This window comes from Ptychodera flava, chromosome 6 (genome assembly GCF_041260155.1).
Source record: "Ptychodera flava strain L36383 chromosome 6, AS_Pfla_20210202, whole genome shotgun sequence".
Classification (NCBI taxonomy): domain Eukaryota; kingdom Metazoa; phylum Hemichordata; class Enteropneusta; family Ptychoderidae; genus Ptychodera; species Ptychodera flava.
In genome coordinates, this window is record NC_091933.1 from 31,348,165 (window position 1) to 31,375,871 (window position 27,707).

Sequence of the window (27,707 nt, forward strand, 5' to 3'; positions counted from 1 at the left end):
AAAAACAAATTTAAGAGGGATTTAAGAGATGAAAATTGGGAAGAAGTCTTTAACTGCATTGATGTTAACCAGGCATATTTCAATTTTATTACGAAGTTTCAAAAGATTGCTTCAAAATATGCACCACTTAGACGCATAAAAAGGGGGAAAAAGAGGAGAAATGACAAACCATGGATGACGGATTCCATACGGAAATTAATTAAGAAAAAGCACATTTTATATAGTAAACTTGTCAGAAACAATTTTATGGAGCCATTTCTAAGTTCTTACAGAAAGTTTAGAAATACCCTAACAGGTATTCTCCGCAAAGAAAAGAAACGTTACTATTCAGATAAGCTCATGAATTGTCGCAATGATATGAGAGAAACTTGGGGCATAATTAATGAGTTGCTCGGGAAACATAATGCTACTAATATCAAAATACCAGACCAATTACACATTGTGTCTGAAAATGAAACTGTGATCCACACTGAATTACATGACATGGCAGATGATTTCAATAATTTCTTTGTACATGTTGGTGAAAAGCTTGCAAGTGAGCTGAAAGTAACTCACTCAGATGTTAATTTTATGTCATACTTGAAAACTCCACTTGCAAATTCTTTCTTTTACAGCCCGTAACTGAGCGGGAAATATATTCAATGATTCATTTGTTAGATAACAGGAAGGCCTGTGGCCATGATAATATTAATGTGAAACTTTTACAGGACTCTGCCGATGAAATATCTGAACTTCTTTGTCATATTTTGAATTTATCATTATCAAATGGTGTTTTTCCTGACTATTTGAAAATAGCTCGTGTTGTTCCCATCTATAAGAAGGGAGACACAGGACATATAGGAAACTATAGGCCGATTTCTATTTTGCCTTTGATTAGCAAAATATTTGAAAGAATTGTAAACAACCAAATCTTAAAGTTTTTTGAGAATCATAATATATTTTATCATCATCAATATGGATTTCGAAAACAGCATAGTACCAAAATTTCTCTGATAAGCCTTGTTCAATACCTCTTACATGAAATGGATAAAGGAAACTCGACTCTAGGTCTATTTATCGACTTTTCAAAAGCGTTCGACACTATCAACCATGATGTACTTATAAAGAAACTGAATTATTATGGTGTAAGAGGTGTGCCTCTCCGATGGTTTACAAGCTATCTATCTTCTCGTTATCAATTTGTAGATATGAAGGGTGTTTTCTCTTCTAGAAGGTTAATTTCTTGTGGTGTTCCACAGGGCTCAATCTTAGGACCTACGTTATTCCTTATTTATATTAACGATTTTTGTATGTCTTCTGATTTCTTTGACTTTCGGTTATATGCCGATGATTCGAACTTGTTTCACACTTTTGAAAAGAAAGATTGTATTGATTTAAATAGTGTCAGTATCAAATTAGAACAGGTTTCTCAGTGGTGTACCGCAAATAGACTGACAATGAATTTTACCAAAACAAATTATTTAATTATAAACGGGTAGTAGGAATAGGATTGACACTTTTGGAACACTCACCATAAATGATACACCAATTTCTGAGGTCACTTGTTCTTCCTTTGTCGGGGTTACTATTGATAAATGTCTGTCATGGAAACAGCAAATTTCTATTGTCAAGTCTAAAATTAGTAAGTTAACAGGAGTATTTTTGCGTTTGCGCTCTGTTGTACCACAATCTATTCTTGTCACGTTATATAACTCTATAGTTCTTCCACATATTATTTATGGTCTGGAAATTTGGGGGAGTATATATCCAACGTACTTAAATGAGATTCTAAAAATACAAAAACGCATGGTACGAATCATAACTTTCAGCAATTGGAATTCATCATCAAAACCACTATTCAAGAAACTTGGTATTTTAAATATATACCAACAACATAGTTTACAATTAGCGGTTTTTGTCCATGACGTTTTACATGAGAGGTTGCCGACAGAATTCTCCGACTTTTTACGCCAATTTATCATTCTCACTTCACCAGACAAAATGTTAGAAATGATCTTATAATTCCAAAAACCAAACATAGATTGGGGCAATTCAGTTTACAATTTGCAGGAGCAAAATTATGGAATAGTATACCATTAAATATCAGAGAAATTAATTGCAGGTCACACTTTAAGCGGGAGTACAAATATTTTCTGAAAACAGAAAGTTAATCACACTAATGGTGTTTATTTATTTTAGTTATGACCACATGTGTTTGTATGAGTTGAGGTGATATGACAGAGTTATACAGTATGCCCTGTGATATGTTCTACTCAATGATAAATTGTAGTTACAGGGGTTGGACTAGATTAGTTGCCATGCAGACAGCTATTTTCAACCCCTTTTCCCTATTGATTGTATACTTATACTGTATTGGATGTTGTTGTAATCACCTACATTATATTTATATTCATGGGAATAAAGAAAGAATTCAATTTCAAAGTGGATGATGCAATCGAGGAAGCTGATGTCTCTAATGCCGTTGGAGATTAATAGTGTCGGGATATTTCAATCATTGACTCCACGTGAAAGTTTTTGCACCACAATTTTCTGTTACTTTTACTGCAGTTGAAATGGTTGTTTGTGATGATCCCGGAATACCTGAGAACGCCGAGCGCATTGTTGGCGGATCGACCTACCCTTCCGTTTTCCTCGAAGGTACGCGCGCTGTTGTTCAGTGTCTGCGGGGATATCATATCATTGGTTCAGCCGAGAGACGATGCATGCGTAACGGGCAGTGGAGTGGAGCACAACCCACCTGTTCTGCAGGTTAGTCTTGGACCTGTACGGCAAAAACTAACGGCGGTGATTTTTCACTGTTGTTTCCTAATACCAGGCCGATCCTCGAGAAAGTAAAACAAAAATCGGCGCCCTCAATGGCCGTTTTTAGAACAAATCCTTATCGTACCATAAGGTTATTTTCAAAATTGATGTAATGGTATTGAATTCGAACTGTTGGTGTTTCGATGAATTTTATCTTGACGTATGTCTGTGAATTTTAATCTTAATGTACGACGAAAGAATGCTGTCGAAGAGATATTTTAGGATTGTACGCATTATTGCCCTACCAAGTGACCCATCTTGTCATACAGCAAGTCAAAAGAAAGGGGGGGGGGAACAATAATCAAAACACCTTCTTGTGGATTAGATCATTTTGTGTGTGAACATATGGCGTTTTTTATGGTATATACCATGCAAGCACATTTTAAAACCATATTAGGCCTGATTCCACTGTCTTCAGTTCATTATTTAAATGCTAAGTATGATTTTAAAATTACATTCGAAGGATAAGATATTTATGTTTTAATTAAAGCGACGTTCAATACTGTACACACCACATGCCGTGCTGTGCAATGGCATCGCTGTTACCGGTGAAGCACGCGCGATGCCATGTTCATGTATTGGAAACGACCAACAAAGCAAACGTTTATTGTCGGACGTTTCTCTTCGAACTCACCTCCTCCAAGTCCTGTCCTCCAGATATCACCCCTCATTTTTGTTTAGAGTCACTGTGATAACTGCTGGATATCTTACCTAATTGTTTATTAATAAACATATACCTTGATTTCAGGAACGACCTGTGTACTATAACAATACGTTATCTATAGAGAACAAACGAAAACAGCCAAGTGATGTGCATTTATTCAATAAATTTTCCCACTGTAAACGTACGTGTTGTTTCCAAAGCGAAGTGGATAATGGACATGCATTTTATCTATATTTGACCGCGTGTGGTTTTGGCGGCCCGATTGATTTTGTTCACGACAAATTTCAGCCTGACACGAGTTCGAGATAAATCGTAAAATATCGGCATAAATCGTGCGAAATTTAGCAGCGTCGTCCTTGAATTCCAGTGAGGGCATTCTAAAACACTTTTCTTTGCTGGGCGAATGTCATGCACTTGGAATCAAATTAGCTGGCATTAAATATCACTTAATCGTTCAGAACAGGTTGCCTCACTGTGCTTCAATGTTGTCTGTCTGCTTTCAAGTTCTCGCCAGTAGGTCATACATCAGCATTCGATCTGACATTGAACTGCAACAAACGGTCAAGTTCGTCACCTGAATTTGTATATTTTCATAACAAACTAAGGGTAAAGGCCCATACAGTAGCAGACAACTTATGTGTGAACCCATTCGTAGAAATGCAACAGAATAATGTTTTCGATCGAAAATGGTGATGATGATGATGATGATGATGATGATGATGGTGGTGGTGATTGTTCTTGTTTTTGTTTTCTAATTCTTAGAAAAAAACTCTCAGTTCGTTTCACTAATCAGAAAGAAAATTAAAATGAGAAGTTCGGTTTACAAGCCCCGTTTAAAAAAATCAACAGTTTTAGCATTGAGAATTTCATATGGACAGTGAGTTTCACCTAGAAGGCGCACAAACAGAAAAGGCCCTCAACTGACAATCTTTCATATGGACAGTGAGTTTCACCTAGAAGGCGCACAAACAGAAAAGGCCCTCAACTGACAATCTTCCTTATGTCGACCCTTACTGCTGAATGGGGCTTCTTTTCACACTTACAAAACGATATCGCCAGTGCAGTAGCGCATATGGCTTATTGAAATAGAACTCTGCATTTTCTACTGTCAGTCTATTTACGGCAATGAGCATTCTTTGCAGGATTTAGACTAAATCTAGTGTTGCAAAGTGGCATGCCAACATGTCCTTGTTTCCATGACAATTGCACATGTTCTTTTCTTTGGTATTTTGCTCAGCCAAAATTTGTTCTGATCCGGGAACACCCAAGAATATGGTCCGGGAAATACTGCCACCTGTCCTTGATCGAGACGGTTTGCCTCGTCGGTATGTACTCACACTCATTCCAAGAGCATGTATGAAATATATTTGATTTTTTCTTCTCTTTACTAGTTTTTTCGATGTGCAGCACGTTTGACTTCAACCCCCTCAACTCAAAAAACATGTCAACCTTTCTCAATCAACCACCAGGTCAATATCGTCGCGAGTACCAAGTTTTTTGGGGTTCTTCTCACGGATTGACTCGCCTGTCGACACCGCACCTGCGGAGGGTTCTACCCCTGAAGACAGCGACTCTCGCGGCGCGAATAGACCCGCAGAACTCCCAGACGGCTACTATGCCGAGTACAGTCAAGCTGTTTACGAGTGCGAGTCGACTTATTACAAGCTGAGCGGTTCGAAGCAGAGAACCTGTATAGACGGTGAATGGGACGGGAGGCAACCTACCTGTGTTCCAGGTATATCTAAAATAACAAGTTACAAATAACAATACTAGCTTGTGGACCATTCGACTAACAAAATATTTTCCTTTAGGAGAATATTGAAAACGCCTCTGTCATAATTTTCAAAACTGTTCCTGGTCCTCGCAAAATCTTAAGAGGAATAAATACGAGGCGTTAACGATCATGAGTTACTGAATGTAAATTCATACAATTTTAATGTTCAAGAATGCGTCATATTTTGCTCCATATCACACTCTTGTTCTTGACTTCCAGTTTGCGGTAAAAAGTCTGTGAATCGTCAAGAATACGTTGTGCATGGAAACGCGTCCACGCTCGGCGAGTGGCCGTGGCAAGCAGCCATCAAGCGGCTAGTGCGTCTGCCGGGACAGTCGGAGGCGTCACTGTACTTGGTATGCGGCGGTGCTCTCATCGACGAGAGGTGGGTGATCACAGCAGCCCACTGTGTGACGTACAGGTGAGTTATCCATCCGCCTTTCGCAAAACATAAACACCCTTGGAGAAAAATTGGAACATGTACATGCAAGGGACGGAGATGAACCGCTCTTGGACAATAACACCGCTTTGAATTTAATGGAAGTATAGAAATATAAATATTTGTCAAAATCTTCTCCTATGCCGCATCCCAATTGGATATCAATCAAAGAAATTGTCCAATGTTCTGGTTGTCAACTACAACTTGTTTTTATCCATTTTGCCCCAAAACAGTTTTCCGGCCTTCTTCACTGTTTTGTCTTTCAGATGAGATAACTGTTGGCCGACTTTCCAGCTGTTGTATGCAAACACACCGGTCCAGGACTATATCACATTTCCCGTGGGTCTTATACAAAATCCATTTCATTTCATCTGTTGCGTTTTCTTTCTTCTCCAGGGAAAGCACTGATGTTACGGACACTGACCACGTCAAAGTAAGCCTTGGTAAGCACTACCGCGACGATGATCTTGACGATGATCAAGTTCAAGATTTCGAGGTAAGCCCCTGAAATGGAGACAACAACCGTTCAAAACATTACAGTCAGGTTACGATGAATTCAAACAGAGTCGAGTGTATACTTTTGGCGTCAGGTTCGAACATGATCTTTGAAATACTTTTGAAGGTTAAATTTTAGTGACAGTATCCAAAATGTTCTCATTTATGTAGAATCGGTCAGACACCGAGTTCACGCTCTCCTTCATGAATTTTGATTGCTGACTCGCTCTGACCATATCATTTAATCGAGACAAGCTTATTTTCCCAGACAGAAAAAACCCATCAATAATCAGTAATATGGTTCCGATAATTAGTTAACCCATGCATCTGACGGGACGTGTATCAGCTATTCTTATTACTATCAATAAAGTTATCGATTAACAGCGGAACCTCTGAACATGATGTACAGGTAATTGACTGAGCCATGTTTCATAACTTAGTCCATGTGTTCGGTAGTGGCGACACAAAACTGTCCTCGTAGATGATCTTCAATTACACTGGAATATGTGATGTCAAGACAAACAATGCAAAGTCTACGATGCTTATAAATAGAGTTTTGTTATCTTTGGGACGCTTTTTCCCCAGAAATAAACTGGCTTGTCACCTTAGATAGACACAGGGTCTCTGAAAGTCAATACGGCACGTTGTGTCTGTGTGTTTTCGTCGCTACTATGTAAGTCTGCGTAAATGCAAGGTAAAGAAGTCTCCAAACTAACTATGGATGACCAAACAAAAGTGCACGTGGATGAGATGTGCCATGGGGAAGGGGTTGTGACATGGGGAGGGGTTGTGACATGGGAGGGTGTGTTGCATGGGAAGGGGTGTGCCATGGGGAGGGGAAGTAAGAAGAAGAAGAGTTTCACTCATGCCATGAAACGAGGTCTCTCATTGCTTTCAGACTTCGAGTATTCATAGTTCAACAATTTCGTCTGGCCTGAATGGACCCTATTTGTTGATATGACTCTATTTTATTATATTCCATAGTTTAATCTGCATGGATTGATGTCGGTGAGAAATTGAAGTTACAGACATCTTCTGACCTATATTCATATCCAAGGGCGTAAAAACTAGTTTTTGTGAAAGAAAATAGTGGGGGGGGGGGGGTACTGAAATGAACAAGACATGACCCGATCTTTAAGCAAGGTCAAACAAGATACAATGATTAATAGGATCTGAAAAGTTGTTTGTTGTCCAGTCAGTGTATTCGTATTGTTCAGGCGTGAATCGCGCATTGAAAGAAACAACACACCAGTGGTCGATGATATTAGATAAAGCGTGTCACGTGACTACCCAGCTATGACATACGGCCACATTGGATACCTGAAGAGTGCGTCCGCTTAATGAACTTTAAATCTCCGGTAGCTCCTCAATTATGTGTATTTTCCATTAATTAGTTCTGCTTTAAGTGCATTTTTCAATATCAGTCCAAGTGCCTACTGTTTTCACACTTGTCAACGCAAACCATGTGTAAGCAAATGTCCCGAAGATATTGTCGACAGGTGAATTTTAGTCCGTGTTAGAATTCAGCTGACGAAAATAACATTAAATATAATATAATATAATATAGCCTGGATTGTCTTACAAGGCTAACATTTAATGTTTAACTTTTGCGAGGAGATCGAAGAAAATGCACGTCGTGTTTTCTGAACAAAATTAAACTACGGATACAACTGTAGTCACCGTAAGAGAAGTGACTAACTTGTCATAAACCTTCCACAAGTTTCATCTTGTTTAGTTTTTCGCGGTTTGAATAAAATGTTCTCGTCAGCAAGAATTTCCGCAAGTTTGCCAATCAGCGGACACAAACCCATATTGTTTTATCTCAGCTGACAGTTCTGAGCTGGAGTAATGATTCATTTAATAATAACAACCCATCGGCTGATACGTGAATGGCCAAAATGTGAGCACATCGTCTCGGTCACTAAAAATAGCGAAGAGATATATAAAACCAGCACAAATGCTGCTCTATCTATTAGATTAAAAAAATATAAGTACCCTGGGCAAATGGTTTAGGTCATTGCGAGGTCGAAATTGCTCGTTTTTGGGTCAAAGTATGTGGTGAGCATGTGATATTTTGAAAGTGCTTGTGCTCCCTCCTTGACCGAACTGTCGGTTCGCGCTCACCTGTTTTTCGAGCAAATCTTCTCAATAAACGGGATTTACAACCCACCACTATTCTCTGCATGTGTCCGGGGGTTGAAGCGCGTCCGTACTACGCTTGGCGGACATGGCTACTTCTCCCAAACAGCTGACAAAGTGCAAATTTACCCTTACAAGTGAAATGTGACATTAATAGGTCTAATGGGTACTTGAGGTGATGCCTTTGATACTGTGAAAAGGGGGGGAGGGGTGTTCGGAAACTTGTGACATGACCACGTTTCAACAAGCTTTACCAACAGACAAACATTTTTTAAGCATTTTAAGATCATTGCTCGAATATTGGACGAACAGCCACACTCCATGCAGAATATCCATATTGATTATTTTCATTCACAATGAGTTGGCGTATCCAGTTCACTGACCTATTTCTCAGAAAATGCTGTGATACATTGAACAAAGGAGTCTTTTGTGTTTAAAACTAACATCAGATGTGTTGCAGAACATGTAGAGGGGCAGCAGCAGTAACTTTTGATAGTGTTTTTTTCTTTATTCTGTAAAGTAGGTTTATATTTATTTGACTCCCAAGGTATGTTGAAAGATAAATTACTAGCCTCACCAACACGACGCACTATGTACAGTATACAATTAAAAAAAGAGTTCCCGTTCGGATTTGAGGTAGTATGCGCCTCGAAAGTGAAAGAATTAAACTTTTGTTCATACTGTCCTTAAGGAATATTTTAACCGCTCTCGTTCAAAATCAAGAATAAAAATCAGGGGTCACCTTTCAAATTTTTTGTACTAGAGATTACAAATTACCCAAGATTTACCGATATTTGAAATTCAAATTGGCCGGCATCCCTGTGTTAACTCTGTGGGGAAAAATAAAAATTTCAATTTTTAAAACACCTAAGACGGTGAAAGTTTTTCCCTCTACAGGGGCTTTAAAATGAACCCCGACAAGTAGTAGATCAGAAAAGAATTGTAAAAGTTTGAGAGTGCGAAGCGTCCCCGAGGTGCATTCTACCTTAACTTCTGTTGTCAACATGTTTGATATTACACACATACAGCGCTGTGTGTACATGTGTAATACTGGTAACATTATACATGATTTTAAGAATACCAAGAAAAGCTGTATTTTGCAAAATATAAAGAAAATAACGCTAAATACACTAAAAGTTACAGTTTATGGAAGTTTAAAGGGACAAAGTCGGCCATTTTTCATGAATTTTGTTTGATGCGAGATTATTGTTTGACATGTTGAAAGATACTGAATGAATCGGTGGCCATGCGTATATTTGACCGCGGTTTTAAACGCGATACATGAAACCAATGAAATTCATTTTCGCGATGGTTTCATTTAATGTGTCTAAAACAGGGGTCAAATATATGCATGGTTAGCCATTCATTCAGTATCTTTCAACATGTTAGACAATATAAGTAGTATCTCGTATCAAACAAAATTCATGAAAAATGGCCGACTTTGTTCCTTTAAGGGAAGAGTAATGGAGGGGAAAAAATTAAAAATCTGTCACAGATGCGTTCACTGATCATAAGTTTTGGCTTCAAAGGTTTGGCTTGAAATCCGTCAGAACTGGAACGTACTATGTAAGTTCCATAGTTTACGGCAGTTATCAAACTTTAAAGTAGCAGGTTTTTTTTATAGATCACCAATTGTGTGTTCATGTTCAATTAGACGTATTGCGAGGTGACGGGAAGGTTATCAAGCGACCTGTCCATTGCCACTGTATCATGCATTTGTCTCGCTTTTCGACAACCGATATGTGACAAAAGCCCTGGCAAGATTGACAAATATCGGGCCCTGACTGCTACATTTCTACTCAACCTAATCGTAGAGATGGCATTCTTTTTAACTGTTTGAGAGGCTAAAACAGAGAACCCAGGTTTTTTTTCGCCAGGGTAAAGTTGCCCAGAGTTCCTCAAGTGCGCTAACAATCCCTAAAACTCGGTAAAACCTATATGGATATGTATAGACTACATTTAATTGATAACACCGAACACAATTGATTTACATGTAATGGCTTGATTTCTCACTTCTTCCCTTGTAGGTTTCAGAGATCCATGTACATCACAATTTTGAGCCGATTAACCTCGACAACGACATCGCCCTGATTCGACTCTCAAGACCGGCGTCATTGACCGAAAGAGTGCGCCCTGTCTGCCTTCCACAGCCCTACCTGACTCGCCAACACCTACGCGCAGGCAAATCTGGCGTAGTGTCTGGATGGGGTCGGACGGAAGATGGAAACCCGTCAGACATTTTGAAACATGCTAGGGTACCCGTTGTCGGCTCTAAAGTAAGTATGGTTATTTTAAAGCCTATTTTCCGTAGTTTTCTGCGAGTTCAGCCATGCAGAGGTCGTTTTGATGAAATAATGACTATATTGCTCACATGTTCCCATGCGCCATGGCCTTACCTCTGTCATGTCATGTCTTGTCAAATTAATCCGTATAAACACACGCGCTCTGATAGCTTACATTTTTCACAAAATGCATAAAATTCCATTTAAAGGTTACCAACTGAAAATGTAAGAAGCCGGGCCTTTATGCACCCCATCTTACATAATTTATATAAACGCGCTTGTACTTCATTTTTTCACTGCTATCGATGTAGGGCAGTGGCAAAAGATGATTGCAATTTTCAAGTAATTTACCTGTAGCTATCAAAATAACTTCCAGTCGTATACTTAAATATTCACGGGGAAATATAGAAAATCATGAGTCAATTAAACTGAAGCGCTTGTATTTTGTAAATCAGACGCTCAATCCAGAAAGTGTTTCCACGGTCGGCCAAGTTCACCCCAACCCTAATCCACGAACCAGTCGGCCCATTTCTGTCCCAGTCTTGTTTACTGCAGCACATATTCTAAAAATAGACGGCACTCAACACATGCGCTTTGCACTCTATATTTAAAGCTTCGGAGAATGTTCCGATATGTGTTTGCTGAAGAGGTAATTTTGGTCATTAGTTACTAATATAAGCCCGATTTCCAACCTTTTGCCCCCACGCTTCTAATTTTGGCGTGCGTTTGTTTGTCTTCCTCGTCTGTGTTACTATAATAATCCTTATTAGCTTGTCCGATTTATGACGGCAGATAACGGGCGGTGGCACTGTGTTATTTCTGAGCGATATGACCAATGAACACAACATACACCTGTCCGCCAATCACAGTAGAGGCGAATTTGCGATCAAAACGCAGACGACAATTGATCGATTTAAGGCTGTCGGCCGAGTTAATTTCAGACGGGCCTATTCAAAAACATCAGTTAAAGTGTACCTTCCTGATGACCTGAAAGAATTGTGATGAACGAAATAATAATGACTAAACGAAAGTTAATTTTGAGCGTATTTCCCAATTTTATAGTTACAAACTCGAAAAAAGACTTAATCAAATTCAGACCAATAAAAAAATCGGTTGCTCGACGATTTGACGATGGACATATGTCTCAAAGAGCATAGCCGTCGACCTCTTATACTGACGTTGTATCTTTTTGCTTCGGCAGTCTACCAATGCTCTGCCAACGACCGCAAATACCTAACGTGCGACAACGAATATTGAAACACGGACTTTTTTTGGTGAAATAATAAATCTTTCAAATTTCGATATCTGTAAAAAGAATCCAATTTTAATACTCTTCCCGACATCATCTATCACGCAGACCTCTTAATATACAAATGCAAACACTCGTTCGCAAAGACAAACATGCACACGAGCAAAACTCGAGACAACCATATGTACAAAACCTATGATACTTTTACATTATTAGAACTGGTAAATTCAATACGAGGGTTAGAACTCAGAGTTTGACCAACTACGGGGGTACTCTTAACGACTATACCCATCATGTTAAAATACCTATTAGATTGGCTTTTTTTCGTAGAAATATATTATTTTTGGTAACAATGTCGTACTATCATTCGCATCGCTCAATCTGTCTACAAATCACTCACACCTTCACTTCGTCCATGGGTTGAATTTCTCAATTTTCTGGAGATTTGCTGCTATATTCCTGTGACGATGTTGAAGACTCGGTGATTTTGACTCAAGCACACACGTCCTCAAAGTAAAATGGTCCAAACTATAGACAGTAGTCTCCACTGCCTATGTTCAACCGCAATAAAAGTAAGCAACTTACCAAGGCTTAGCGCTTGTAAGGTGATCGTATGCGATGAACTCAGACGTATGTCCCATGACGACTATACATGAGCCTGATACAGAATGCAAGATAGTCAAATCAGAGAGAGAGAGAGAGAGAGAGAGAGAGAGAGAGAGAGAGAGAGAGAGAGAGAGAGAGAGAGAGAGAGAGAGAGAGAGATTTGAAGGGATTCTTTCTGCTTCGCGTGTGGTATATGCTGTATATCAATCTAGAAATCATAAAAAGAGGTGGTCTCGTTCTGACCATGAAATGTCATCGATGCTATAAAAATCACAGGTTGAATGATACACTCGAGCTATTTGCCAGCGCAATGTACAACGGCATTGGAATACAGAAACAAACGGATCTAGGTGATTCAGTTTCCGTGGCGGGCAAGGCTCGTAACTTCAAAATTGAACGGTTGGCTGTGATTTATATGTACCGGCCATAGGGCGGTGAATATTGAGTCCCGCTGTCCCGGTGTGAGAAATTGATCACGGCAAAGTTAAACTTGTTTCGTTTCATTATACAGGGCCTTAAAAAGATAGGGAGTGTTGTCCGTGTCAGATTCAAGCAAATTAGAAGCGATTCCGTGGTGTATTTTTTTTTAAAGCGAGTGAATAAGTTCATAGCTAGGAGTCTTGGTGATTATACTTGTATCGCCGTTCGCAGCGATGACAAAGTGGCGGTGTACCTCGATGGCTGGCACCTTTGGTCACTGTGAGATCATCTTGCTTCCAAATACACAGCAGAGAGTTTAACGCAAGTACAACGTAATGAGACTGCAAAACGAAGTTAACATGGACGAACATGATTCATTTCATGACAAGCTGTATTTGAGCTGCTCTGTCCTCAAATCTCTACAAACATGTTGATCAGTTTGTGCTCCATGTTGTTCTATACTTTGTGCAGAAGTTGAACAGTATCCGTACACGATATGATTGTGATAACTTGAACAGTTTCAAAGGGAAAAAAGCTTAAAGGGACGACAGTTTCAACTTTTGATGATATTGTTGTTTACAACCAGCGCGAAAGATACGCAAATCATAAATTTTAAATATTGTATTTCTAGAATACAGACAGCGGGTCAGTCACTTCTTTTGAAGGGACAACAATATTAGCGTTTCATGTTTTTTGTTCTATAAAACAACTTCATATTCTTCTCTCGCCAATGTGTGTCAAAATACGCGACTTTGACCTTGATGTCGTGTGCAATAATAACACGATTTCAACTAATTTGGGATGACTGGATAGTGAACAAATGCTAGTTTAATCTGCAAATGTAAGCTCGTCTGTTTTGCTCTTCAAGCAATTCGCTTGTTTTTATGAGTAATTAATAATATTGCAACATTCAGCTATAGGGCACCCAACGCTTTGGAGAAATTTGAAAAATATAAAGATCCAAGTCTCCCAAATTATTTCAAATTGTGTTTAATATAGCTTACAAGTGAATTCTTGCCATGCATTAAATTTTGTACGTAATGAGAGCCTTGATTTGAACCAATTTGGGAGAATAAAATCTTTTAATTGTTCAAATTTATCAAAAGTGTTAGGTGCCCTATAGCTGAAAGTTGTAATATTACAAATTAACCATTAAAACAAGTGAATTGTAGAAAAAAAGGAAAGTAGATGAGCTTAAATTTGCTAATTAAACCAACATTACTACAATATCCTATTCTTCCAAACTAGTTCGAATCGTGTCAAGTGTAATGTTTAGCTATCTCAACTCACAGCGTTGTGTACAAAATACTTAAAATGTATTCTAGTCTCTATGATTCAGTTTCCAGCAAACAATATTAATTTTGAAATTACTCTAAAATTTGCATTGTCAACATGCAGTGTTGTGTACTGTTAAATGCTGACAAATGGATTCTAGTCTGGACTAGAGTTCGGTTTCCAACAAAAACACCGGAAATTACACTCGAAAACGCTTTGTTCATGAGTTGAACAATTAGTATTGCCGTATGATTCAGCTGGGACAAAATTTACGGCAATGCTACAAAAGTTAACTTTTTAAGTCTGGCAGTTGATCGCTGGCCGAACTTACAACGCTGAACAGCCAGCCTATCGGCAAACAATGCTTCTTCATGCAAGTGAGGTGCGTGAGTGAGTGTTGTTTTCTTTAGAAGGACAATCGATGACGTATTTGTCGACAAAATTAGGATTAGCAGTCGAAGAAATAATCACATTGAGTCCGCAGCTGGCTCTAAACTAAACTGAAGACGGGACGATGATTTACAAAATTTCGGTACAATGACAATCAAAAAGGAGAAAGAAATAATGCTCGTCACTTTATGAAGGTTAAATTCTTACTTCTGTAAGCGTTAGTTTGAGTCAACCTTGTTTTAGACTCAATTCAGATCTTGTTTTTGAAATCCAACATATTATTATAGGCAAATACATTACAGGCTGATCTCTTTGCTTGCATTTCAGATATTGCACACGGCTTGCTTGATATTTTAGTCTTCAGGATTTTGATAATTGTTCCTATCATCGTCTGTCACTCTTTTTTATCAATCGCTTTAAAATTTGTCCATATTTGATCTGTACTATGCATTGCTCACGTGAGGTGGAAACAACACAATCCCGCAACACCTTCCATCCACATAATTCATTGTCGTTCACACTGGCTCTATCATCAAAAGTGCCAAATAGAATGCACATGTCAATTTTCCAGTGACGAAAATAAATGGTTTCTGCGATGTGGGGGTGGCGAATCGCCTGTTTATCTATTTGCTCAGGAATCCGATTCAATCCGGATAAAGTAATTTCATTGTGCACGGTGGATTTATCTCTCGTTTGCAAATGCTGAACTGCTCGAACGATTCCCATATAAATCATAGAAGTACACTCGCACAGGTTATTTTCGAAAATGCATGTTGTAGTCCGTATTCAGTACATGTTTATTTGTCTCTGTTATCTTCATAATATCACTGTTGACCATTTGGAGTAGAAGTTCAGTAAACTGCGACATTCTAATGTGGCAAATTGCTGTGTATACCGTTGTTTCTTCAATTTCCAGCGGATTAAGTTTTTCTGTATGCTGTTAACATCTCGCTTTTGAAATGCCGTGTAATAAGATATTAAAATTATTCGGTTTGTGTTCAATGCATACAGTCAATGAAGCGCCCACTTATGGTCGCATTCAACGGAGATTGGTTAAATCAGTTCTCTCAACCAAATGACAACTCTGATTCCACAGGTAGCTCCAACCTCGACTGCTGATAAACGTTGACATTAACACGCGTTGAATTGTTTGTACGCGGGTACTTAGAAAGCCATTTGATTTATATTATACCTTGAACATGACAACTTTGAACAAGAGCGGCGGCATCGCTGTCGATAAGGCGAAGGATTTTTGTAGTCATGTACAACAACTTAAAAAGGAGAACCTGTTTTGTAATTTTCCAAAAACGACACTTCTTTGGGTGTTTTCGAGACCTTGTTTGTTCATTGCACACATCATGTGGATGTCATAGTTACCGGAGGAGTTTTTCGATAAGTTAAGCATTCTGTGTGGCTATATTGCTCGATAATGCCGACAATATGAAAACATTTTAAATCGTTGTCCTATACCGTTTTCCTCTCACAAATACAGAAATGCCAGGCAGCCTACGCCGCTATGCAGTACTACGTCACCATCACCAGTAACATGTTCTGCGCTGGTTTCGAAGAAGGGGGTGCCGACGCGTGTAACGGAGACAGTGGTGGTCCCATGGCATTCCTGCAAGACGATGGCGATCGCCAGCGTTGGTACCTGCAAGGGCTGGTCAGCTGGGGTAGCCCGCTTGAGTGCGGCTCTGCCGGACAATACGGCGGCTACACTAAAGTAGTGAGATTTGTCCGTTGGATAAGACAGTTTGTGTAAAAGATACTGGGTGTATGGGCAGTCAACAGATTTGATAAAAAAATGCCGACGGTATAAATATGACTTAATTGTTTGCGTAATCGTGTGAGCTGTACGTTTTGTCTGAGTTTGTCCAAACATTTTTTTATCATTACTAAGAAAATGGCAATAATCTTTTACGTAAAAACTTAGAACAGTCTGTTTGGGCACCAACCAATACACCACTAAGGAGGGTATCTGGATATTGAAAGTTATCATTATAATATATATATTCTAGTGCAGAAAACAATACTGTCGGTGTCGAAAAGAAGCTGGGTATCACGAAATGCGATCGTGCCGACACAAAATCATGTTATTTCGCTCTCATGCATCATGTAGATTTCCTGACCGTGTTTTGTAATATTTGCTCACATTGAAATAAACAGTTATAAACTTGCGATTTTTGTCAAAATATTCTACAGTCGTCGTATAGCGTTTTCATTTAGCTTTCTCTGTAACAAATTGCAGTAGCATCGAGACTGCCAAGATGCACTTAAACGGTCTTTAGCACAGACCATTTTGTAGCCCGTACAAGGTACAGATACCAAACGTGTATCGCCGTACATGTAGGTCTTAATGTTTCCAAGTGCCAACAAATTAAATAAACACGATTGAGTCAGCAGTTCAAGCATCGCTGACGCCAATTATTACGCTACATCACGTGTACTGAGACAGCGGAGACTGAAATCGAAGAAATTTTCGACTTTTGCAAGCGGGTGAACCAAACCTACTTTATTTAGCCAAGTTTGCCTGTCTGTCTGCCTGACAAACTTTCCTTCTGCTCTTCACTTCGTCTGATAGTCTCTTTTTGTGAATGTCTGTCCTTTTTTTCCTGTCCGCTTTACCCTAATCGCCGATGTCTACTCCCTATCGAGATACCCGAATGAACTTAACTGAACCGTAGGTTAACGCACGCAGCAAATTAATGGGTGCAAGCTGATGATCCTTGCGAGTGAAAAAAAAATGGACAAATAACGTACCTTGAAACGATGAAAATATAAGATAATAACCGATCAACGTGGCGAGATAAATAAGGGCGTGACTTTACTTTAAAAGATAGGAATACGATGGAAAGGGAAATGCAAGCACACACAATAAAGTCTCAGAGTATGTGGTAAGGATTGGGCATTCCACTGTTATGGAATAGGATTTTTGATAAGGCGTAAATTCGGTAACCTTTTATTTTTCATTTGACAACCGATATTTCATATTCTATCTTAGACAAAACAAATCATGCTCCAACACGTTCCACGGCAAACAATCAAACACTTGAACCTTTCCCGCTTACAAAGGGGCGAAAATTCACACATCCGGTTTGGTGTAAAGGGTGACGATTACAGAGGCATTTGGTCAGGAGGGTGGGGCAGAAATTGACGTGACAGACCAAGGCCACTTCGTTGGGCCTGCCGGTCGTGAAAATAATGGTGGGAAGACGCGAATGGATGCGTTCAGATGCTGTTTTTAAGTGTCTGCATTTAATGAATTTTTAAATCATGTGAGGAGGATATGAGGAAATATCATTTTACTTTGTGACGTGAAGGATAATTCCGACCTGGTCGCAACTCCGAGACTCAACAAATACTACCGTGAAAAGATGCCTGGGTGGATTATTGCTCCAATTTTGCATGAAGTAGGACAATAAAAGGAATTCAACACTCACATATTTTCAAGTGAAATTTTATCAGTTTTTTATCGATTTACGGTAAAAAAGTGTTTGTTGAATTTCTATGTACAAAATTAATTTGAGACAGATATCAGTGAATTCTGATCAATGCTTCAAAAAAAAGCAATCATTAGAAGAAGTAAAATACCACGTGTAGCTAAAAGAGAAATGTACATGTATAAGTCGACTAAACAAAGGAATGTTTTTGGTGATGTCTCTACAAGTTTCTGATTTCTTCAACACTGCCGGAAACTTCAATCGCAGTTCATGGAACTTCAATATTAGTTCAATCACAACTCAGAAAAAGTGAAAACCATGGTTAAGACATTGATGGTTTTCATTTTGAAAGTTTTTCTGTCATTGGTTTCTTGATATGGTTCGCCACAGGAATACATATAATACCTTGATAAGGCGACCGTCTGTTGAAATGCTTACCCTGCGAGTTTTAATTAAGTTGAAACTAGAATTGCCAAATGTGCCAGCATATGCAGCTTCGATTGTTATTATCAAAAGTGAAGCTTTGCGAGTTCCATCTATTATCTGAAGTAAACAAAGTGGGTACAGCGAAAAAAAGTTGAACAAATAACAAAATATGAAAATATGTCGGAAAACGGCTCAAGAAAAATACTGAAGTTGAAATTGATGAAGAGAGCATATAAAGGAATAATAAGTGTTCGGTCAAGTTCTGTATGTCTATCATTTGCCAGCTAACAAAGATGTCCAAAATGCCGTTACATTCTCAGCAGTCTTTGAAATGTGGCCACACTGCAGGTGTGCAAGGAAATGTCGTGACATCGCGAACCGGCAGCACATCGTTCCGCGCTGTGCTCTGCGCCGGTCAGAGGGGTCCGGTGCTACGTCCACAGACCACGGTGCCGTGTAGCGGTCTCTCACTGTCGCTGAAATCTCGCATCCCACTCTCGGAGAAGTTTAGAAACTTCGATTAGGCTGCCAACCACTTCAGCCTGTGTGAAATCACGCACTCTCTCTCTCTCGTCACTCATGGACAGGCAAACAAATAGGGAGATCATGGAGAGTAGGCGCACCATCCAACAGTGAGCCGGTGTCGTCTTCGTCATTGCCATGTACACCACTGTTTGTCCATGCGTTCGTCTCCAACGCTTCTGAAAATAAAGCGTAAAATTACTTGTAGTTAGGCTCATCATAATCGATTATTTTCCCATTAATTCAAGTCTCAGAAATTATTTATAGAACCTCGACTCACATTTTGTTGACCTTTCTGTCTACATGAACTGTGATTTATTGCCATGACACCGTACCTATAAATTACATCCATGACAGCTTTAACTAAAATAGTGTAGTTTGAAGAAAATGACGCGAAATATTCGATAATTTCGAACTTGTAAAATGTCTTGTAGCCTCGTTTAATTGAATTCTCCCTGTTAATTAGACAATATGATTCGCGACTCACTCTGTTGAAGAATTGTCTAGACGACGTCACATTTTTGTCTTAGCCAATGTTTGACAGAAGTTACCAGTTAGAAAAATGCAATCTTTTCACACTCTAAGCGTAAACACGGCAAAGTTGAAAGAACCGAAAGAAATGATCATAAAATCGACTACGTAAAAATCGACCTCAGAAGAATTTACCGCGGTGTTAGACAGCCAAGGGTCGATATGGATTGGTTCGTGCCAACGAAAATCTTGGTGATATAAAACCATAAAAAGCCTCGACAACGTCTTGAGTGATTGATGAGGTTGTAGAAGTGCAGATTGCAGATTTTACGATTACACTCAAATGGAGTGCATTTTACCGTAAAGTCGAGTATATCCAACATACAGTTAGCTTTGGAGGAACGCAGCAAGACAAGTGCGAGTATAGTCAGACTAGACTCCAGCCCGCATCATCATCGGGGTTGGATTAGCAGTTTGTCGTTGATTTCTAACACCCGCTTGACTTTATTTTAAGACGCCGTGTCGGCGACTCATTTTGTGTGCGGTGGGGTTTGACAGAAATGCTTGATTTCTCAGATTAAAACTCCCCTGGTCTCTTTCATGCAAATAGCACTTTGCAGTGAATATAATTGTACAACTCGTAGCAAGTCACATCATCACCTAATGGCAACAGAAAAGGCAGAGATTTCTATTGAATACATGATCTTCAAAGTACTCTGTTGGTGATTCGTGTTTTTTTTTAAATTTTCATCTAACAACCTTGAAAACTGATATTATCACACACTGCCACACTGGCACAGTTATATGGTAGCCACTTTTGTCCAGGATGAGCTGTGCTATTGTGTTTTCCTGTGCCTTTATATATATAATATATATATATATATATATATATTATATATATATATATATATATATATATATAACACATTATATATATATATATATATATATATATATATATATATAATATATATATATATATATATATATATATATATATATATATATATATATAGTAAAACCTGTCTAAACTGAACCGTTCAGGGACAGAGAAAAACAAAATTGTTCGATTTAGATAGGTGTTTGGTTTATAGAAGCCCTATTGGAATGGGACTTGGAAAAGGGTTCAGTTTAGACAGGATTCGGTTTAGACGGGTTTCACTACAAAGGGCATACATAATTCATCTTGAAGTGGTTTCCATATCTGAATAAAAATGAGCACCCTTCATTGATGCAAACAAAGTATTCTCGATAGACTGAAGAGATGGACGCACGTTAAGTAGCGTCCCCTTATGCCAGACTCTGTCTATGACACACGATAAAATGGGTGGGACAAATAAAATTAAACGAAAACACTGGGCATCAAGGAAAATTTATGTGAGACAACTTAACCTGTTGGCCTGCTGTGTTGTTTCTCGTGGAAACCCAAGCAAGTTTTCACCCTCAAATGACAAACACTGGTTATTTAGTGCAGTTAGGTTCACTAGAGATAATTTTCCATTTTTTGAGTCTGTAGATAAGAAGCTTTCTTGCCCAGCGATTCTGAATTTTGTATTTGTGGAAGCTACTAAGAGGCCATTTGGTGAGAAGCAAACACCTGTGTCGAGGTCACTTTTATCTTGTTCTGCATGGCACGGGATTACGCGCACAGGCCTGTCCTTGAGTTCACAGTGAAGAATTTTCCCCGGTTCCCAAGGAAATGGCAGAGCTCTCCGCCGTCGACACGACTCTCTTATCAACTCGACAGCAATCACTTACGGCACACTTACAAACCGAAAACACACTCCTTTTCACTTGAGTTGCCACTTTACACTTGAAAGTGCTTCAAACTGACGCCCTGTCGTTACAGCCCCTTAGTCACTAGATAAGGAGGCGAAGTGCTTTTCAACTTAACAGCCAGCATTGAAATAGCGACCAACCAGAGAGGTGCTCCAAGCTCATTATGAGTCACAAGCAGTGGTTGAGAGGCATTACTGTCAAACGTTTTTATAGCAACAACATCGCTATTAGTAAGGCATTAAAATAAGTCTCAGAGTATGTATGTATGTACGTATGTACGTATGTACGTATGTATGTATGTATGTATGTATGTATGTATGTATGTATGTATGTATGTATGTATGTATGTATGTATGTATGTATGTATGTACGTAGGTACGTAGGTACGTATGTACGTATGTATGTATGTATGTATGTATGTATGTATGTATGTATGTATGTATGTATGTATGTATGTATGTATGTATGTATGTATGTATGTATGTATGTATGTATGTATGTATGTATGTATGTATGTATGTATGTATGTATGTATGTATGTATGTATGTATGTATGTATGTATGTATGTATGTATGTATGTATGTATGTATGTACGTATCTGTATGTATCTATGTATCTATCTATGTGCATATGGATGGATGGATGGATGGATGGATGGATGGATGGAAGGATGGATGGATGGATGGATGGATGGATGGATGGAAGGATGGATGGATGGATATGATTTCTGTCAACTTTATTTCTGACAAAGAGTGAGCAGGGCTTATCCCGAAAATATGGCAGTCCAGTACCAAACAAGTAAATGCTTACTTATGAGATCGGCAAATGAGGCACTGGACATGGACGACTGGTGATTTTCATCTCCTAGGATGCCTTGGTCTACTCCTTCCCCCGATTCCTCCCCACCTGAAATGGCAAATGAGTTTTATTAAAGTCCATGCGGGAAAAACACTCCCCCTCCTTGTCGAAAACAAAGCGAAGTACAAAGCAACATTAGCCATGTTCATACCCGGGGTTTATTTGCGGCGGGCAAATCTTGAAAGTAACATAAAAAATAAATAAAATTAATAGTGACAATTAATTAAGTGAGAGGAATCGTTGCGCATTAATACAAAACGTCAAAGCCATGTTAGATGCCCGTTGATACTATCATCACCATGATTTAGAAATGATTCAAAATAACTGTTCGTCAAAAGTCAAATGTTTGCCAGGGGTTAAAATGAGTCGTGGTTACACTTAAACGTTCAAAATCTAGTGGAAAATACGTCGCATGTTTTAGTGAATGAGACGGTGATGAGCGAGTACCATTTTTCAGTTGACGGAGAAGCTGCGTGTGGCCATATAGATATACAAAAACGCTGGAAAATGTAAATTTCACAGAACCCGAAAGGTTAAATAAGTTTATCTGTCGATTTCGATAACCAAGCAACTTTGACGAAACATCCACACGTTGCCTTTCTGAGGAATATGTAATCGCTTTGTGTCATCAGTCTGCTTGAGTTGTTGCTTTAGAAGAGGCGTGTCGTCTTTTAAATTCTCAATAATAACTCAACCAATTGCGTTGATATGGTAACAGTCGATAAGATCGACCATGAACCCCCCTTATTTACGCAGACTTTTAAGTTCGTCGCTTACGCCGCTGTCTGTTGTAACAGTTGCAGAAACACAGACAGATTTCAAATCCACGTTCGCTCTAAAACTGCGCTGAATGAATTGAGGTCTTCTCAGCTCGGTGTGCGGACAGAAGCTTGCTTGTCTGTCGACGGTATTTCGTAAAGCACCTTCATGTGTTTGTTTCAGATATATTTAATACTCGTATCTCCACTTTGCTATCTATGCAGCTCTGATTAGCATCACTGGCACGGGAAAAACCGTACGAAACTTTTGCCAAGCTTTTAAGTTGATTATTCCATGTTTTGTGGAGATAAATATCAGATGACAAGCCAACTCCAGCGTATCGTGTTGTTCGAAAAATCCTGAACACATAGTGCAAAACGTTTCCCACTATCAGACGATATAAGACATTTTCCCTTGAAATTTCACAAATGAGACGACGCTGCGCCCCCTGGTAGTTATGCATACTGGTCATCCTCATTAGAATGCTACTTTTATAGATATCGTGTAAATTTACATAGGTGCACGTAAGCTGGGCATGGGGGTCCGCGGGGACGCGAATTTAACGCTTGTACTCTTCTTACTTTATTCATACCGCTGTAAATTTTTATCTAATTCTGTCTGAAATCGTGGTTTACTGCCATGATAACCTAGAATACAATCTAAAACCCTTTAAAGGTGCATTTTACCCCCATTAGGGAGAAACGGGCATTGTGCGATCTATTTTGGCGGCTGGCAGCTCGTAAAACTGTTGGCACGGGCCATGATTACGATTAGTCATTCTTCTACCTAGTCTAACGAAGAACATAAAAAATGTGTATTATTCATTTCTTTTCACACATTCATGGACTACGCCGTGTACGTTAGAAGCTCAAAGGGAGATCGGCAAGGTTACTGTGTTGATGGCGGTCCTCCCGCTTGTAGATGTGGTGTCCTACATCTTTGCTACGAGTTGAATTCAGGTAGATACATTAAACTAAAACGAATTAAAGTGTAGCATTTGGACACAATAATGATCCCACTCAAGTAACAAATTGACCAACCTGTTGAAGGGTCATCCACCTGCTCCGGAGAAGGCAACTCTGTCTCTGCGTCGCTCCGAGTCATGTCAATGTTCATCGGTGAGGTAATTTTTGTGCCATTACAAGGCGGACCGAGGGTTTCGTAATGCCGTTGATCTTCGTCCATGCAGAAGTGTTGGTTTGTCTGCTGCAGCGGGCTTGACGATCGCAGATTGATCCTTCGCTGTTGTTGTTGTTGTTGTTGTGGTTGCTGCTGTTGATGATGATGGTGGTTTTGCTGCTGCTGTTGTTGTTGCTGCTGGTGATGGTGGTTGTGGTGGTGGTGGTGGTGGTGGTTGTGACTGAGTGGCTCCTGTTGCGGCCTGTAGTTATGGGGCTGTTGGTCATGTTGGTGGTGCGGGATTCGCTGTTGAGAATTCTGGTTGTTGTGCTGAGGGTGATTTTGAAGGGAGCGCTCTTGAGACTGTTGATGCCCGTGGTGTGAGTACGGCGACTGCTGCAACTGCTGCTGTTGCAGATCATAATGATGTAGATGATTTGGTTGTTGATATTGTGAATTAAAATGTTGATGTTGTTGGTTATGATGTTGGCGGTCGTTATAGTGTGTTTGTCTTTGTTGCTGTTGATTATGTTGAGGGTTCTGCTGGAGCGTCTGTGAGACCAGATTACTTGTTATTGTGGCCCAAGAATTCAACAAAGCCTGCGAAGCTCCAGGCAAATTTAGCTGTTGGGTTATGAAGTGCTGTAAGTTCTGTATGGTCATAGCAGCCGATTGGGCACTGCTGGGGCCACTCGAAGTCGGAGGGTTAGTTGAAGGGTATACAGACGTCGGCTGGTGACAGTTCTCGTGAGCACACGACGCACTGCCCGTCTGGTTGCCACCACACGAACAGCCGCACGATTGGTGTTGGTGGTTGTTCTGGAACGGCGAAGGAAATCGAAATTGTGGTGCATGGTTAGGAGTCCCGCAGCTGGCACCGTTGCAGTCGTTTGGAGAAATCAGAGGTGGAATAGGAGACGTCTTGGAGAACTCACGCGTCGGTGGATGCGGCAGAGAAGTCGGACGAGATGAAGCGTTATTCCGCTGACTGAGAGACTTGATGAAGTCCGCAACAGAAGGCGTGAAATGCTCAGGCATACCCGGCTCCGGAATTCCCTGTGGTTTGCCGCCAGGGTAAGCCACAGGATTCGATGTACGCCTGCTCTCGGCCATGGCTTGTTCTCCCGATGGTGAATCTTCCCGAATTATCGACTCCGAATCGTCTAGCATGTCGTCACTAGAATCATCAGCTTGGTGAATGCTCGGGAAATTGAAGCTGCAAGGGCGATTCCAGGGCGGTGTCATCGGTTCAGCTTTAATGCCGTTGTGTAGGATGCTTTCAAATCTAGACCTGGTCTTGTAAGTCTGCAAATGGTTCAGCAGCGAGTGCACAAAGTCCCCAACGTTGTTTTGACACTGCTTCTCTTGCTGAACCCAATGGCTTAACTCGTTCACCCACTGCTCCGCCTCGAAATGCATCCGAGGATCGTTGAGGAGTCCTCCCGGGTGAACTTGTTGGACTTTATGGAGATAATCAATCGTCATCTCCAGTATCTCAGCCTTGTCCAGTTTCTTAGCAGCGTAGGCACTCATAGAATAGGCCCTGCATTCCGGCACCAAGGTTTTCAGAGTGTTCAAACAGTTATTGATTCTATCTCGCCGCCTCTTCTCGATGTTTTTGTGCGTGTCAAGGTAGTTTCGTGACTTCTTCCTGCCGGCAATGTCTTCCCCCTTGTCCTCGCTCACCTGGGCACTGAGTCGTCTCTTGGTACCCTGACGGGGCGTTTTGGCTTTGCTTTCTTCTTGATCCATTTGGAAACCACGTGTATCAGGGTTATCCGAGTCAAACCTTCACAAACAAAACATGGATACAGTTATAAAATTGACCCCGTACATTTTTTGCTGACCGGCCCTCTTTATAATGTCAAGCACAGAGTACACGGTACGCGTGTAGTATCGGCTGACATGTCGATCATAAGGACCTGTCCTGGTTGTTTTGCTGCATTTGCATATTCAAAAAGTGCATAACAGTTAGAATCTAACTGTTAACGCCTAGAATATGGGCCAGATAGTCATCATAGCTAAGCTCTACAATTACGTAACTAATAAGCTGTTCTTACAATTAAGCGTGAGCAGATCCAACGTAAACGGTACATGGTTTGTACCGAAACAGGTGACCACGCCGAGTGCCGTCATTTCAGACGCGGTGACAGATATACGACCTACCAATTGTATAACTTACGGTGATGGAACAATCTCGGAGCTCGTAAAGATATACTTTGTCCCAATGGTGTCCTTAGCTCGCCGGAATTAATTGAAAGACAAAGAATGTGTACGTACATGCTATTCAGCAATATGGTTCGGTAAACATCACTTCGACGGGATCGCTACGAAGGTGTAATACAAAGATGTGCTAAACAGTTGCGAAGAGTTTAAAATGACGCCCAATCTTTAGCCTCCAACAGTTAAGTTTCGGCTGTCACGTGGTCGATGGGAGCATAGATATTTGGCTTACTGAGCCAGGTTCCTGACGTCAGCGACAAAGACAGGAAGATAAATAGGCCTGTTAGATTATTCTAACAGATAGAACTGTATTTGATCGTATCAACACAATACACATAGCTGACTCGCGCGATTTACCTGTTTTTTCGAGGTCGAAGTACCAAGTACCCACGGATGACGTGTTTTTTAAGTCTTTTCCACGCAGTTCTCGATCTCATTTGGCTATTAGTGCTTTAAAAAAGATGGCGTTATACCGACTAAAAAAAGAGTTGAATAGAGAGAATATTAAAGCGTCGATCTTTGTCATACATACATGCACTCACCTGTTCATGTATTTGCTATCTTATCAAAGTTGACCTGGGAACGATGGAAGACCAAGTTTTAATCCGACGAGGGTAGATGAAGCCCATCTAGATCTCCTGATGTCAAACACGAACAAAACAACCGAATACGCAATCTTCCAATGCAGCTTGTAGTGTATGTATGGTCTGTCCATATATTTGTTTCTGTAGGCTGGCACTTTCGTGGCATACTGTCAAACAATTTATCATTTTGTTTGTCCAGTTTGTGTTCTTTCTAGGTATCTGGCGGGTCTTGAGAATTACGAGTCCCCCCTATGTTCACGCATAAAACAACGACGGAATACAGAGAGTGCTGTAGAGGCGTAGCGATTTGTTTGACCCCTTCTCAGGGAGTGGACATTCACTTACTCGACACTGTCATGCGTCGAAGTGTTTTGTCTGTTTCAGAATCCTCGTTTTAATCTTTGTCAAAATTCGTGCATTTTAACAAAACGTATTGCCCACTTGTTTTTCTCGGCGAAGTTGCGCCGGCATAGGACGAAACGGAAACCCAACCTTCGATACTAAAAAGCAATGGCTAGAGCCTAAAGCAACACAATATTACATTCACTTCTGTCTTGTTCGCTCGAAGCGCTCTTATCGGGGCATGAACTCATAAACGAACGTCGCTGATAAAGTTAGTTTCATCACCCGCAAGGAAAAGAATTCGTGAGATTTGCGGGCTCTCAAGACCAAATGTCCACCTTACCGACAGCAGAATTAACAACAGGAAACGCGAGTCGCTAGGTGATAAAAATTAGTCATAGCCACACCAATCGAATAATCGAACGCGATTCACAACTTATGCACACGGCGGACAAGGACACAATATGATAATTTTTGGCCGGTGATTTATTGGTTTGAGTATTTTGATAAGGTTGTAATCATTTATAGAAGGAAAAAACAAAGTCAATATTTTAAAACGCAATTACAGGTTCTTGAATTGATATACAACTTCTCCACGCGTGTCTTAGGGAGTGTATACTTCGGGGGTAAAGCCGATACGAATAAACA

At 40.0% G+C, this 27,707-nt stretch overlaps 2 protein-coding genes across 7 annotated transcripts in view; one reads left to right on the forward strand and one right to left on the reverse strand.

Moving 5' to 3' along the window:
- LOC139135481 (clotting factor C-like) overlaps window positions 1-16,729 on the forward strand; it is a 41,972-nt gene extending 25,243 nt beyond the window's left edge. For both annotated transcript variants that reach the window (XM_070702874.1, XM_070702875.1), the window contains exons 10-16: window positions 2,548-2,748; window positions 4,704-4,791; window positions 4,936-5,201; window positions 5,460-5,661; window positions 6,076-6,175; window positions 10,341-10,589; window positions 16,028-16,729. In XM_070702874.1, coding sequence (XP_070558975.1) covers window positions 2,548-2,748; window positions 4,704-4,791; window positions 4,936-5,201; window positions 5,460-5,661; window positions 6,076-6,175; window positions 10,341-10,589; window positions 16,028-16,297 — 1,376 coding nt within the window. In that variant the 3' untranslated portion in view covers window positions 16,298-16,729. The remainder of the gene's footprint in view (window positions 1-2,547; window positions 2,749-4,703; window positions 4,792-4,935; window positions 5,202-5,459; window positions 5,662-6,075; window positions 6,176-10,340; window positions 10,590-16,027) is intronic.
- Window positions 16,730-17,978: 1,249 nt separating this feature from the next.
- LOC139135483 (uncharacterized) lies at window positions 17,979-27,434 on the reverse strand. 5 transcript variants are annotated; one of them, XM_070702877.1, is made up of 5 exons: window positions 26,676-27,434; window positions 26,077-26,377; window positions 23,832-25,699; window positions 21,985-22,080; window positions 17,979-19,102 (listed from the first exon to the last, which is right to left on the reverse strand). In XM_070702877.1, exons 2-5 carry the CDS (start codon window positions 26,190-26,192, stop codon window positions 18,975-18,977), a joined length of 2,208 nt encoding a protein of 735 aa, XP_070558978.1. In that variant the 5' UTR covers window positions 26,193-26,377; window positions 26,676-27,434; the 3' UTR covers window positions 17,979-18,974. The 5 variants fall into 5 exon arrangements, with proteins under 5 accessions (XP_070558978.1, XP_070558982.1, XP_070558981.1 ...); XM_070702881.1 differs by having other exon boundaries at window positions 26,191-26,377; window positions 26,676-27,423; XM_070702880.1 differs by having other exon boundaries at window positions 26,093-26,377; window positions 26,676-27,423.
- Window positions 27,435-27,707: the final 273 nt, after the last annotated feature.

What these genes read in the sequence shown, in the direction of transcription:
- LOC139135483 (XM_070702877.1), bottom strand. Translation starts at nt 26,192, where the DNA reads ATGTACGTACACATTCTTTGTCTTTCAATTAATTCCGGCGAGCTAAGG. An exon ending in CACCGTAAGTTATACAATTG is followed by an intron (nt 25,700 to 26,076) that starts GTAGGTCGTATA and finishes TTGTTTGTGAAG; the next exon opens with GTTTGACTCGGATAACCCTG. An exon ending in CTCATTTGCCGATCTCATAA is followed by an intron (nt 19,103 to 21,984) that starts GTAAGCATTTAC and finishes CTTTATTTTCAG; the next exon opens with AAGCGTTGGAGACGAACGCA.